The sequence below is a fragment of the Macaca nemestrina genome, chromosome 7 (assembly GCF_043159975.1).
Source record: "Macaca nemestrina isolate mMacNem1 chromosome 7, mMacNem.hap1, whole genome shotgun sequence".
Lineage (NCBI taxonomy): Eukaryota > Metazoa > Chordata > Mammalia > Primates > Cercopithecidae > Macaca > Macaca nemestrina.
Window position 1 is genome coordinate 70377013 of NC_092131.1, and position 15769 is coordinate 70392781.

The window sequence follows — 15769 nt, forward strand, 5'->3', positions numbered from 1 at the left end:
ACCACTATACCCAGGTCATTTTTTGTATTTTTAGTAGAAACGGGGTTTCACCGTGTTAGCCAGGATGGTCTCGATCTCCTGAACCTCGTGATCTGTCCGCCTCAGCCTCCCAAAGTGCTGGGATTACAAGTGTGAGTCACTGCACCGGGCCCAAAATTATCTAGATTTATAAATCAATTCAATAACTTAAAATTTAAAAATACTTAAATATCTATTTTGAATGGGTAGAATTTGTGTGGAGCAGGAGTTGTTTTTTGTTACTAAATCACTTCAAATAACTTGTTTGGATTTTTTACTTTCTGGAAGATTTCAGTTAGCTATCAAATTGATTTAGTCTTACCTCATGTCCTTAAATCAATCTCCTATTTAAATTATAATTTGAATCATTCACATACTTATACTATGAAATATCCATATATTTTTAAATGAGGGTTTGTCTTTCTTTTTTTTTTTAAGACAGAGTTTCACTCTGTCATCCACGCTGGAGTGCAGTGGCCTGACCTCGGCTCACTGCAACCTCTGCCTCCCGGGTTCAACCTCTTCTCAGTCTCCTGAGTAGCTTGGACTACAGGCACACACCACCATGCCCAGCTAATTTTTGTGTTTTTAGTAGAGAGGGGTTTCGCCGTGTTGGCCAGGCTGGTCTTGAACTCCTGACTTCAGATGATCCACCCGCCTTGGCCTCCCAAAGTGCTGGGATTACAGGCGTGAGCCACCTCACCCAGCCAGAGGTTTGTCTTTCAAAAAGTGAAGGGTTCATATTTTCAGTGCAGAATAAAATAATAACTTCATGAGGTGAGATTATAAAATTGAGGTCAAAACCACAATATATTTCTTAAACTATAAAAAGAAATCACTTAAACAAGACCTTTCAAGAGATTTTGGAGGCTTGGATAACTCTTCATACACGAATATAAGTTTTTGTTGTTTCAATCTTTTCTTCCATTTCATCTTCTTTTTCTTGGGATAAACAATGTAACTAATGCCAGCTTTTTTAGATGCTTCAATGAGAGTCAAAGAGAGATTTCTCAAACTGTGTTTTTCGCACATGTTATCAAAGATGTCATCTATATTTTTTTTCACAGGGATGGGTTCTTCAGTTTTATTTTGCTTAGTGAGCTGGAGCTGACGTTTCAATTCCTTTGTTTTCTGAAACATAACCTCTTTTATACTGCTTTGCATATCATTGTTGATTTCCAAAGGAGCTATGATATCCTCCTTCCTCAAGTCTACAGCAGATTTTACTTGCTTAGTTAAGCAAGCAAAGAGGTAGAAAAAGTGTAAAATCAATTTAGTTGCTATGCATTCAAAATTAATTAATTCTGTTACAATTACTATTAATGTGGTTTGGTCACTTAATTTAAAAGTTTAAAAATCAGTATTCTTAAAATTATTCAAAAGTCAGCTGATAAAGTTAATAGTGGGTTAGTTCAAGCAAAGTACAATAATTTGGTTGGTCATAGGATGTTTAATTAGGTATATGTAAACAACACTATAAATTAGATAGCATTATGATTTTCTATATTTTAATTGAAAGAGAATGCTCTCTACATATCCAAATAAATTACATGTTGTACTTTTATATTTAATGCAAAAAAACTAGTAGAATGGGCAAAAGCTGTTAAAATGCCTTATTCCATAAAAATCAATTTGGGTTTTCTTTCAAAAGCGCTTTAACAACACTGAATTTCTACACAGTACCATTCAAATATTCTCCACAAGAACTTTCAATTCTATATTTATAATAGGAAGTAATAAAATCACAATCTATTACAGTATTTATTTTATCTAATCATTAGAGAATCCACTTAATTGTTAATAATAGTATTATTTAATATTATAATATTAATAATTATAATTTTAATAATTATGCATTAATACCTGAAACTCTAATACTCATTACTTACAAAAGATAAATTACTTTAAATCCTTTGATATAGCATTTCCTGCCTATTGAGCCATCATCAATAAGTTAAATGCAATTCATTTGCTAATAAATAATTTGTTACAGAGATGTATTTCTGTATAGTGAATTTTGGCCCAAATTTCAAACATAATAATTTCATACTAGCCAGTTACATACTTTTATATACTAAAGTACAATAGAGATATTGACCATCTGCAACTTACTGTACTCCCCCATCTCAAGAAACTATATAAAACTCAATATGTAATTAGACTAGAGAATATAATATAGAAGTATATGCTTTTAAAAAAAACCATAAGGTGATTATTATTCCTAGGAATACACATGTTTCTTCTAGAGAGTAAAAACTATAAAATTATAATACCCTTAGTTGTGTAGGTTGTGCACTAAACCATTTTTGGATATTTTCAAATGATGCAGATTTTCTTGATAAGAAACACTGTGAAATAATCAAATGAAAAATATACATTAGCCACAAATACTATTTGGTAAGCTAAAATATATAACCCTTGGCTAATAACTGTTTAGGTAAATTAATGAAATTCAGAAATACTAATTAAAATACAGATACTGAGTTTGAAGTCACTGACTTTATACAGAGGAAGAGAACTTAAAATCTATCAATTAATGTAGAAGAGTGTATAATAATAAAAACTATCTTGTTTTTTTAAAATTCAACTTGATATAACAAACACCAATTACCTGCTATGTACAAGGTAGGACAGTGCAAAGCTACCCAGCTGGTGTAGGTGGCACTGGTGTGTGTGAATGTATGACAGATACGCTAAGCCATGAATCCCCTTCACCCTGGGGCTGCTTTAGTGGGAGCCCCTGGATAGTCTCCTCTAATCATGAGCAATCTCAACCTTATAGTTCAGGAAACCACACAAGTGTTACCACTTACTATAATAACACCCAGACTGGTGTTATTATATTAAGAGTTGGAAAGCTCTACTAAACTAGACTGCAAAATACAAAGAAAATGGCACGTTCCATATCCTTAAGCATAATAATGATGCAAACAGTAATAAAGAAATATCTAGGCCAGATCCAGTGGCTTACACCTGCAATCCCAACAGTTTGGGAGGCTGAGGCAGGAGGATCACTTAAGCCTAGGAATTTTGAGACCAGTCTGGGCAACATAGTGAGACCCCATTGAGCCCGGGAGGTCCAGGCTGCAGTAAGCCACGATTTTACCACTATACTCAAGCCTGGTAGACAGAGTGAGATTTTGTCTCAAAAAAAAAAAAAAAGGACTATATTAGGCACTAGTGAGAGAAAAATAAAACCATGTCCTAATTGTACCCAATAAAGGTCAGGTCATTGGATACACTGCAGTTAGTTATACTAAAAGTCATGACTATGCATCTGATCACCATTTAAAGTGATCAGTCTTACTGTGTTTCATGGCCACAAACAGTTTCTCCATTTAGTCAAAGACTCATATACATGTTCCTTTGATATTGAAGACCTATGCAAGAATGACTGAAAAAACTAGAAGTGTTAGAAAAACTCACAACAAATATCCTGCTATTGTTTAGTGAATAACATCTTCTAACAGTCATAAAAACAGCATATTTGAGAAAGTAGAAATGTATCTTCAGTAAAGATAGCACTGAATGGTCTGAGCCATTTCCCAGAATGAGGAAGTACCAAGAAAAAAAAATTTTTTTTTGAGACAGTCTCCCCCTGTTGCCCTTGATCTCCCATGCTCAAGCCATCTTCCCACCTCAGCCTCTTAAGTAGCTGAGATACAGGCACATGCCACCACATCCAGCTCATTTTTTCGTTTTTTTACTAGAGATGGGGTTTTACCATATTGGCCAGCCTGGTCTCGAACTCCTGGCCTCAAATGATCTGCCCACCTCAGACTCCCAAAATGCTGGGATTTACAGGCATGAGCCACCATGCCCGGACCCAAGAAATAATTTCTGGAATTACCATAATTAATATCTGGACTGTAGGCAGATATACTAAACAATCTTAATTAAGAACAAAAATTGTACATACCCAAAAATTTGTTCTGCTATGTCGACGAAAAGTAATGGCACTGCTTTTATATGAAAATTTATCAGTTAAAAGTCTGCTTGCTTGAACACTCTGTGATAAAAAGATAACAATTTTAAATTATGTTTTGGAATACTTTTTAAAAGCCTACGATGACTGTTACTTCACAGTATAACATTATTAACAAAAGAGAAAACATATGAAAGTAGTGTAATTCTAGAAAACACCAGAGATGCATCAAAGTCCAGCTACAGCCATAGTATTTGGCTAAAACCTGCAATTTGGCTTCAGTGTTGGCATTTAGCAAAATGGTTACTTCTACATTATTTCTGACATCCTTAATCTTAGGAGTGATCGATGATCCTATGATCTCACAGGTTAACATTGAATTTATGTAGCATATTAATATTAGGATTATGAACAAAACATTATCTAGTTTGCTTGTCAACATATGAACATTCATTTTTAAATACAAACAATCATTCTAAATGTAAACTGGAATGAAATTTGCCTTAAGTGCTTTATGCTTTGAATTCTATCGGTTAAGTATGTAGATATATTTATTGTTGTAAGAGTAAACTGCCACAATAATTAATGTTATTATTAAATGTGCTACTTCTCTATCTTGTAATCAGTGGTTTGGATATGCAGAAACCTAGAAGACCTAAATTTGACAGCTGGGTGGATTAATGATTAATTAAATCATACTACTACTTTGTTTTTTGAAATTGTTAGGTCTTGAACACTAACATTAAAATTTTTTAAATATTTATTGAACAAAAAGTCAGATTTTAAAAATATTATGTAACTATTACTAACAATGGAGAAGGCTATGGGTAACTTAGGAATCACCAAGCATTGAATTTTTGCTAAAAATCCTCTCAAGTTATATTTTCAGAAAGTAGTGATAGTACAATGTATGGTAAGATAATTACCGGACATAATAGAAAGATACTGGTCACTTTCATCATTATTCTTTAAAAACAAACTACATGGTATACCAGGTATTTTCAAACCATTTTGTCATATGCTTACACAAGATATTGAAATATGATGGAATAGCAGATATTACATATTTAAAAGAATGCTTTTAACAACAATAAGGACAACAACCTTAGTACCATGCTTCATAGATATCAAAACTTCGGAACTTATTAACAATCAATGGTTACTTATTTTTAAAAAGGAACCTATATGCTGGAGCCTTGGAAACTGTCAAAATAAAGCCCAAACTAAGGTATCTTGAGAGGGCACTTACAGTGTTGCTTATGTGATATCCAATGGAAAAAAAAAAGTCCCCCTACTCTACCCCAAAGATATTGTTGAAATTGGTATGCATGCAATAAAAGCTGGGATGCAAAGAGAAATGGAAACAGTTTCTTTAAAAGTCAATAATGACTTCTGCTTCTAATTATGTAACATTAGGAACTCTGCTGAGGACAACTGAGAGCTACATACAATTTGAAAAACAATGGTCAAACCATCAGAGAGCTAGCAAAATGAAAAGATGAGCCAAAATCTGAGAAAAAAACAAGGACCAGAAAAAGTAAGCCTACTATTCAAAGATGCTTTGTTCTCAGAATGTTTGCCAAAACAACTATAACTCTGAGTTGCAGAGTTGGCAATTTCTTGGGGCAAGGGTGACAAAAATCAAAGTCCAGAATCTACCTGAGATGTGGAGCCTGATAACACATCCCAATTATATAGAAACTGGAATACCACAGGGGTACACCCTCAGATTAAAAGTGGGTGGAAATAATCAACTTTTTTGTGGACTTTCAATCTGGGCTCTATCACGAGGGTAGTCAGAGAAACTCAAGCCTCAACTTTAGATTAAAGCTGTTTCTAAATGGTAAAGACCTCAGGTTCTAACAAAAATGTCCTTTGGAGCAAGAAAATGCCATAATGCCATTCTAAGTCTCAAATGTTTCCTTAAAATCATGTTTTAAATACAATGATAAGCAAACATGTAAAGACAGACAGGTATACAAACAAACGAAACACCATAACATAACAGATTTAAGGAAAAATAGAAATACTAAAAAGAACCATATAAAAAACAAGTTTAACAGTATATTATACACAACTAAAGAGAGAAATTCGTGGACCTCACCGATAACATAGGTTAGAAGAAATTGTCCAGAATCCAATACCAAGCACAAGAGAGGAAAAAAAAAAAAAGGTACCTAATACATGTGATTAAAATCCTAGAAAATGAAATAGAGAATGGATAGAGATTACTAAAAATTTTCCATAGCTAATGAAAGATGTCAACTACAAACTCAAAGGATTTCAATATGTGATAAATAAAAAGAAATATACACCTAGACACATCATAGTGAAACTATAGGAAATGCAAATGAAAAACTTAAAACCGGCCAGGTTTAGTAGAAGCAGAAAATGCATTAGCTTCAAAGTCTTTACATTTAAGACTTACTTCTCAACAGCAATAATGAATGCCAGAAAATAATGGAACATCACTATTGTGTTAAAACATCTGCCAATATATTATACTCAGATAAAATATTCCTCAAGAATGAAACAATATGAAGACATTTTGAAACTAAGAAAAACCAGGGATTTCACCAACTGCAGACCTTCTACCCCTCCTCTTAAAAGAAATTCTATAGGATACAATTTAAGCAGAGGGTAAAATGATTCCAGATATAAGTGTCTGAGATGAGAGGAAAAAAAAAGAAAAGCAAAAAAAAAAGAGATAAATATATGGGTAAAATTTAAGGTATATTACATAAAATGAAAATTTAGTTTGGACTTTAAAAGCTAAGGATCAAAGTAAGAGCATAAGTCAAGAAAGGGTAAACGGAATCAAAGGATTCTGAAGTCACTGTATTTTCCTGGAGGAGTATAAAGGTATTAATGTATATTAGATAGCAATAAGTTAAAGATGCATATTCTAGGGAAACTGCCACAGGAATAAGAAAAACATACCGTTGACCCTTGAATAACATGGGTTTGAACTTCACGGGTTCAGAAAATCTACTTATTTACAGATTTCCTTCTGCCTCTGCTACCCCTGTAACAGCAAAAACAACCTCTCTTCTTCCTCTGCCTCAGCCTAATCAGTATAAAGACAACAAAGTGAAGACCTTTATGATCATCTACTTCCACTTAACTAACAGTAAATATATTTTCTCTTCCTTATAATCTTCTTAATACCATTTTCTTTTTTCTAGCTTACTTCATTGTAAGAATGCAGTACATAATACATATAACATATAAAATATGTGTTAATTGACTGTTTATCAGTAATGCTTCCAGTAAACAATAAGCTATTTGTAGTTAAGTTTTTGGAAAGTTGAAAGCTACACATGAACTTTCAACGGTGCAGGGATTGGCACCCCCAACCCTCACATTGTTCAAGGATCAATTATATATAACTTTTACAACAGAAATGATAAAACACAATACACCCAAATAATTGGCAAAAATTAAGCATACAATGGGTAAGAAAATAAAAATAACAATGAAAAGTGGACGTAAATTTTAAATAGGCCCAATTAAAAAACAAAAAAAAATCCAAATCTATTTAATTGTTTTCCTCTAATCACATGTTGTTTATAAAAGACACATCTAAAATATAAGAATACAGAAAGGTTATGTGTAAGGGAACAAATATTTAATAAAGGAAAATTGTTATCAATGCATTAATAATAAAGATAGACTCTAAGGTAAAAGTGTTTACTAAAATAAAGTAGCTCAGTTCATTACTGAAAGTTTTGACTCACAAACAATGTTTAACAATTCTTCATTTGTATGCATCTAATAACATGGCCCCAAAATATATAAAGTAAAAATTGACAATATTACAGAAAAATATAGACAAATCTACACCACAGTGGCAGATTTAAACACCCAGCTGAGGTTGAACAAAATGTCATTCTGCCTTCTTGTTTTAGCTCTTGTACTGTAAAGAAGTTTCCTTTTCATGGCCTATTTAGTGTCGTGTTTTTCACATTTTTGTGCTTTTGATTTGTGATTTTGCTCTTTAAAATGGTCCCCAGTATAGTGCTGAAGTGCTGGCTAGCGTTCCTAAGTGCAAGAAGCCTGCAATGTACATTACAGAGAAAATAAATGTGTTACATAAGCTTCTTTCAGGCGTGAGTTATAGTGCTGTCGGCTATGACTTCAGTGGTAATGAATCAAAAATATATATTAAATAAGGTGTCTTTAAATAGAAAACCTCATAAAGCAAGGTTATGTATTGATCAGCTGATGAAAACCAGAGGCTCACAGGACCCTCACCTTCTACTTCCCCTAAGGGCAACAGTTCAATATCAAGTAATTCAGTGCTTGAGGTGACTTTATGGAACATAACTACCACAAATGACAAGAATCCACTGTACATGTTTACTGTATCTGTACCTCACACCAAAATGTAAGCTCCATGAAATTAGTGACCTTGAATTTTCATTGCTGCAGCTCCAGCCTCTAGAACAGTGACTCAAACATAGAGGTGACTGGCATGTATTTATCTGATGAATGAATGAAAAAATGACATGTAAAAAGACTCACGTCTTCATTTTAAACAAGACCAAGAAGTTCCAAGTGGGATGAATGAGAACTACAGTGTCTGAATACTTATTATCAACACTGGATGCTGCCTGGCAAGTAATGAGAACAATAGAATTTTATGCCACATCAAATTGGAATGCAAGAGGCACAGGAAAATAAATATACATCCACAAATACAAGTACTCCAAAATTTACCACCCACAAATCTTTCTGGAAAGAATTAGTCAAAAATATAATCAGGAAAACAAAAATGATTAGAAGAAAGGAAATGATATAAGACAAGAAATTGTGGAAAGAAAATTAAGTCAGAAAAACAGCTAAATCTATGTAATTGTTGATGCACAGAGTGAACACTGAAATTATCAGGATCAAAAATATTTAATGGTCTCAAATGTGGCAGATGGCAGATGGGAGTAAAGTGAAACATTTTAAAGTCTTAATCCTTCATAGAAAGGATATAGATTCTGATTGACTCTTGATGTGTTTAAATACATGCCAGATATTTTTAAATAACCATGAAAATGTAAAATCATGAGTATATTATATCCAGACTACTGAATTTTATTTAAAAAAGAACAGCTGAAAAATATAAGTTTAAGAAAAGGAATAACAGGTGAAAATAAAAAAGGCAGCATCAAACAAAAAAAATAAGTTAAATTTGCTTTTTAAAAATATGAGCACATAGATCTGTGCATCTAAATATCATTTCCCATTCATCAGAACCAGGAGTCTTTGAAGAAAGAGTCAATGCCAGTTCTGGTGAAATGAAAATGTCGGGTGAGCTTGAGCTATCTTTTTGTGCCAGAAAATGCTATTGGATCTTTTTCTCCTGGTCTCCGGGAGCGGACAATCACCAATACTGATTTTCTTTCGGTGTTGTAGTAGTATCAATACTACTTTTCTAGTGGGTTACTCCATGGTCACCAGTTCTCACTAACTCTTCCTATTCCTGCTACAATTTCACTTCTTTTAAACCAATTTTGCCTACCCTCAATTCCCTACATTCACACTTTCCTGTAAACATACATAGAAAAATATATGCCCATACTTTGTAAACAAACATATAGTTTAAAAAACATTGCACTCATATTACAGAATCCCTACTCTGTCAGCTCAAGTAGAAGTAGACATCAACAGTATAGGATAAAAAGAAGGTACAGGAATAGGCAGGGGGAGCCTTCAGAACACTATGCAGATTTGACATCTGTGAAAGGGGATGAGAAAGGAAGGATTAGGTAGGAAGAGCTTCAGACCACGGAACAGTTCTAAGAAAGATTCAATCAGGCAGATGAAAAGTCCCTGAGCCAAAATTGCCCATGAAAGCAATCACAATCAAGCAGGAATGCATCTGCTCTAGCAACCACCTTGTGCTCAGTCCCTGGCTGGGAGCAGCCCCAAGGAAGCATGGCCTTGGAGCAAATGCCATGTTAGGTCTACAGGACAGCAGCTGGAGGCCGCCAGTCAAGTATGCCCCCTCAGCAGATTTTCTTGAAGCAGATTGTGAGCATCATATTTTCATGGATGCCACATTGACTTATGCAAATTAATATTCACCAATCTTTTGCATTAAGGTAATCTTTTCATATACTTTATATTATTAACTTTCTCCTTCTAGCTCATGACATATTTTTCAAAAACAATATGTATTTTCTCAAGTAAATGAAAAGGTTAGACTGCATTATTAAAAAAATGCAAATATATATAGTCTTCTAAGATTTGAAATATACATACACTTTGACTAGGAATTCCAAACAGAGAAATACACATGTGTGTGCAAAGATATATATTCAAGTATTTTAAGTGAAAAAAATTAAGATGTAGAATAATATAAATCACAAATGCATATATGTAAAAGTATTCATTTGCACACACCTGCATGACATAAATGACAATGAAAATGTCTGAATGGATACACAAAATGCATTTAACAACGGCCAACTTCAGGGAGAAGAGAACTGGAGAAGGAAAGCATTAAGGAGGGGGAATGCTCTTTATGTCATATTCATCTTTATTGTTTGAATTTTTACTACAAGAAAGCATTAATATACTACTAGTGTGATTTCTGAAGCAATTGTAATAGCCTTTGCCACTCTGAAAACAGCACAGACAGTAGGGAGTTAACAAAAGAGAACAGAAATTTTAAAAAAACAGAAATCACAAAATGAAATAATAATAGTAGGACCAAAACACCATATGTTACTTATATGGCACAACTAAACAAAACAAAACAAAAACAACAAAAAGTATTAACATAAAAATATTTCTGAACACAGAGAAAAGAACACAGGGCTAGACATACTAGAGTAGAATTCAAACACTGAATAGGCCAAACTGGATCATTTCAAATCAATAAGAGACAAAATTCATAATAAAGACAAAACATCTTCTAATCACAGAAAGTAAAATTGTTAGTAACACGTGGAAATTTTTTTTTTTTTTTTTTTTGTATTTTTGTATTTTTGGTAGTGATAGGGTTTCATCATGTTGGCCAGGTTGGTCTCCAACTCCTGGCCTCAAGTGATCCACCCACCTCAGCCTCCCAAAGTGCTGAGATTACAGGCATGAGCCACCACGCCCACTAACATATGGAAAAATTGACAAAACATAACTTCATTGAAAATCCGTATTTAATTAAAGTCTTTATAAGATCAAATGAAATAAATATACCACATAAAATGTAATAATATTATAATATAATAGCTAAGTCTATTATTATTTGAGCCCCTACTACTTATCGAGCAATGCACCATATAGTCTCTCATTAAATCCTCAAAAAACACACTGTGCAAACAAAAAAAAGAGGCTTCATGAGGTTAAAATAATAGTACAAGGTTACCCAGGAAGTAAGTGGATATCAGATTCGAGACTATCTGATTCCAAAGGTATGCTCTGCTTAGTCTGGCCACAATATAAAAATGATAACAAATAATACCACTGAATTAACTGAGAGATATTGGGATATCTAGTACAAAAAAGCAAATATCCATAAATTCCAAGAAACTGGTATTTTGAAGAATATATTTCTTACACTAATAAGGTTTTAAAATAAAATTTTAAATAATTCCAACAAGCTTTTAAAAAATGTTTAAACACTATGGTGTATCAAAAAGAAAAGGAAAATTGCAATAGAAATTACTTTGAAAATAAATAAAGACACTGCAAATGAAAAGGTTTGAAATAAGGTCAAGTACACAGAAGAAAACTCATAAATTACTTATTTAAAAAAAAGAAGAAATATGAAGAAATTAATTAAGTTTTCAGCAAAAGAAATTAGAGTCTGGGTGTGGTGGCTCACACTTATAATCCCAGCACTTTGTGAGGCCAAGGTGGGCAGATCACAAGGTCAGGAGGTGGAGACCATCCTGGTTAAAATGGTGAAACCCCATCTCTACTAAAAATACAAAAAATTAGCCAGGCGTGGTGGTGCGCGCCTGTAGTCCCAGCTACTCAGGAGGCTGAGGCAGGGGAATTGCTTGAACCTAAGAGGCAGAGGTTGCAGTGAGCCAAGATTGCACCACTGCACTCCAGCCTGGCGATAGAGTAAGACTCTGTCTCAAAAAAAAAAAAAAAAAAAAAAAATTTTGAAAAATGCCAACATAGAATGTCAACATTCTATGGAAAGCAGAAAGCCAATAACCAAAAATATGTTTGAAAGGAGAAGTAACAACACTGAATTAATATTTAATCCAAAAGGGTTTTGGTCAAAGATGGTGGGTTAAACTCATGTGTTTTCCTGGTTGACTGGCCATGATATGTAACAGCCGGGGAACTATGTATTACATATCTTCCTAAAAAAATAAAATAAAAGGGATGGTGTCATACTGGTATGAGTATAGTAGTCTGACACATATAGAGAAAGCATTTAATTTAAAAACAAATGAAAGAAGAAAAAAACTACTTTCTTTTTTTTTTTTTTTTTTGAGACGGAGTCTCGCTGTGTCTCCCAGGCTGGAGTGCAGTGGCGTGATCTCGGCTCACTACAAGCTCCGCCTCCCGGGTTCACGCCATTCTGCCGCCTCAGCCTCCCAAGTAGCTGAGACTACAGGCACCCGCCACCACGCCCGGCTAGTTTTTTGTATTTTTAGTAGAGACGGGGTTTCACCATGTTAGCCAGGATAGTCTCGATCTCCTGACCTCGTGATCCACCCGCCTCGGCCTCCCAAAGTGCTGGGATTACAGGCTTGAGCCACCGCGCCCGGCCGAAAAAAACTACTTTCTAAAAATTCTATTCTAAGAAAAAAAATCAGAAACACCATCAGAAAGGAAAAAGAAAATGATGCAATATTAGAAATGAATATTAAAACTGACAAAATACATGCAACTCTATGCATATAACTTATAAATTTCAACTAAATACATAGCTTTCTGTAGGAATATGTTGCCAATTGACAAGAAAAATAGTAAATATGAATAAGCTAAGAATTAGAAAAGAAAAATTTTTAATTATCAAACAATTACCTTACCAAATGGCTCAGATGAGTCTGAACAGTGAATTCTTCCAACTTTTCAAGATTATTCCTATGCCATATCAATTTCAGAATATTAAAAATGATGAAATGCTATCCAGTTAACCTTATAAAGCAAGAATAGCTCTGATAGCAAAGTCCAACAAAGGAAAAAAAAATACACTACACAGATATTTCACCCATGAGTATATATTTAAAATTAAAAATAAAATATGGCCTAACAGAATTCAACATAATATTTAACAATAATACACTATGAACAAGGAATCCAAGAAATGCAAAGATATTTCAATATTAACATTCTAAACATGTAGTATCGACAGGTTAAATATGAACAAGACTCCAACCATGCCTTGGTTGCAGGGAAGCTAGGAGATAAATTGATGACCCCATTTCAAGCAACAGCATACATGAACTGAATGTCTTCATATTAACCTTACCTCTGGCTTTATTATGCTATTACTCATGTTATGTTTTCCCCACAATTTCTTTAACTTTTTTGTTTTATCCTTTTCTGATATATGTGTTTTCATAAGCTGCCTACAGCGTTGTGCAAATAAAACAATCCTGAATGCCACTAAAAATTTATGTACAATGATGCTCATCACTGAAATACTGTAAAAGAAAAAAAAAAGGAAAAAGCAGAAAACAGAAGGAGGAAAAAGGAGAAGAATTTTTACAAACCAAAGAAAATGAACCAAAAAGTGGGCAGCAATTCTCTGTGGGAGAAGAATAATAGGTTATTTTGTTTTATTTCTCCTTATTTTTCTAATTTTTAAAATGATCAGTATAACATAAAATGAGAGTAATCATTCTTCTTTAAGGGAAGGAAAAAGATTACCACATTTGGGTATTATTAAATGTTTTTAATATTAATTTAATTTAAAATGTGATTTTAAAAACAAATGAAAATACCATGAAGATCTCTAAACAACTCAAGTAGCTTTATATCTTGAACTCTCAAATAAAACATTCTTTCAAAAAGAAAACAGAATATTCTTCTTAACTAGCTAAAGTCACATGGATAAGTATAACATTTTTTAAATATACATTAAATATATAAAATTATGGATGGGCATGGTGGCTCATCCCTGTAATCCCAGCACTTTGGGAGGCCAAGGTGGGTGGATCACCTGAGGTCAGGAGTTCGAGATCAGCCTCACCAACATGGAGAAACCCCGTCTCCACTAAAAATACAAATTTAGCCAGGTGTGGTGCCGCAAGCCTGTAATCCTAGCTACTCAGGAGGCGGAGGCAGGAGAATTGCTTGAACCCGGTGGGGCAGAGGTTGCGGTTAGTCAAGATTGCACCATTGCCCTCCAGCCTGGGCAACAAGAGCAAAATTCCATCTCAAAAAAAATTATATATGTGTGTGTATATGTATAGAACATATTTTATGTATATGTATTATTATATGTATTATATATTATATGTATAGAACATATACATATAATAAAATTATAAATTCATAAGTATGTAGGTATATAATTCTATACATACATATAATTATTTACATATATAAATAATTTCTATAGTGATATCCAATTAATCCTAATTATGGCAATAACTGTCTGGTAATTTATATAAATGTCCAGTAAAATTTAATGTCACAGCCAATTATACAATTTAATTATTAAATAATAACAACAACAATAAAAGAGAAAACCCATTTGGTATGTTACCTCATATTTTGGATATAGAGTTTCCTTCATGACAGATTCTGGAACAGAGAATTTAGGTGCAGCTGTATTCCAAAACAACTTCGTGAATTCTGGATAAGCACACATCTTTGAAAACAACATAAAAGGTTATTAGAAATGGTACGAAATGGCCCCAAGAGTAAACACTCAATCTCCTGTCAAAATTATTTTTAGTTGCTGAGAATTTTTGGTTCCATAGCTTCTGAAAATCTGGTAAAGAATTTTTTTAAAGCCATCAGGTTAGCAACAATGTAAAAGTCTGCATTACCAACTGACCCTAAGGACTTGGGGAAATTTGTAGAACACACTGGAGGCCAATTGGCCATATCTAGTAGAGTAGAAAGTGTACATGCCACATCTTCCTGGAATTTAACTTCCAGCTATATAGTCTAGGCAAATTCTTTCACACATGCATGGGAAAATGTGTATGGGATATTCACAGAGCATGTGAAATAAAAAAATTAAACCCAATCTAAATAGCCATTAATAGAGTAACATAAATAAAATGTGGTATACTCATAAACACCATAAAACACATTAAAACACAAAAATTATGATCTAGAGGTGGATCTTAGAAGCATGGTATTGAGAAGAAAATAAGCAAGTTTTAGAAAGAATCATATAAAACCATGTCATTTATATAAATGTATCCAGAAAACACAAAAAAAGTATTATTTATTGGTTAGGCTCACGAATACATCTAGTAAAGTATAAACTCATGGAATGGAAAAACTACTATAATTATACCAGTAACTGCTGGGTAGGGAGGAAGAGAAATGGAATTAAGAAGTACAAAAGGCCTTAATTTAATAATTTTTAAAATTTTATTTTAAAAAAAATGAAACAAGTATGACAAAATGTTAACATTTCCAAAATCTTACTAACATATTCTCAGGTGTTTGCTAGTTTGGTTTCTGTATTTCTTTTCCAAATAAAAATTAATCAGGCCTAGGGGATATTTTTAGCGACGTGAAAGTATTCTGTAGAATTGTGGCTACATGACATTATACATTTTTAAAAACCCACTGAACTTTGAAGCATAAGAGTTGAATTTTAATGCAATGCAAATTGATGCCTACGGCCATACCACCCTAAATATGCCTGATCTCTTCTTTAATATGAATTTTTAAAAATCA

At 33.3% G+C, this 15769-nt stretch overlaps 1 protein-coding gene across 14 annotated transcripts in view; it reads right to left on the bottom strand.

Moving 5' to 3' along the window:
* Positions 1-15769, bottom strand: part of LOC105478007 (tetratricopeptide repeat domain 6) — a 253314-nt gene that overhangs the window by 111138 nt on the left and 126407 nt on the right. For 13 of the 14 annotated variants that reach the window (XR_003017162.2, XR_003017159.2, XM_011734967.3 and 10 more), the window contains 4 exons: positions 14616-14720; positions 3938-4027; positions 2292-2366; positions 869-1248 (listed from right to left, as the gene is read on the bottom strand). Coding sequence is in view for 12 of the 14 variants with exons in the window: in XM_011734967.3 (XP_011733269.2) it covers positions 869-1248; positions 2292-2366; positions 3938-4027; positions 14616-14720 (650 nt within the window). In the remaining 2 variants the exon portion in view is untranslated. Of the gene's footprint in view, positions 1-868; positions 1249-2291; positions 2367-3937; positions 4028-12930; positions 12952-14615; positions 14721-15769 lie in introns of those variants that run through there. The other variant, XM_071100279.1, reaches the window with a different exon arrangement.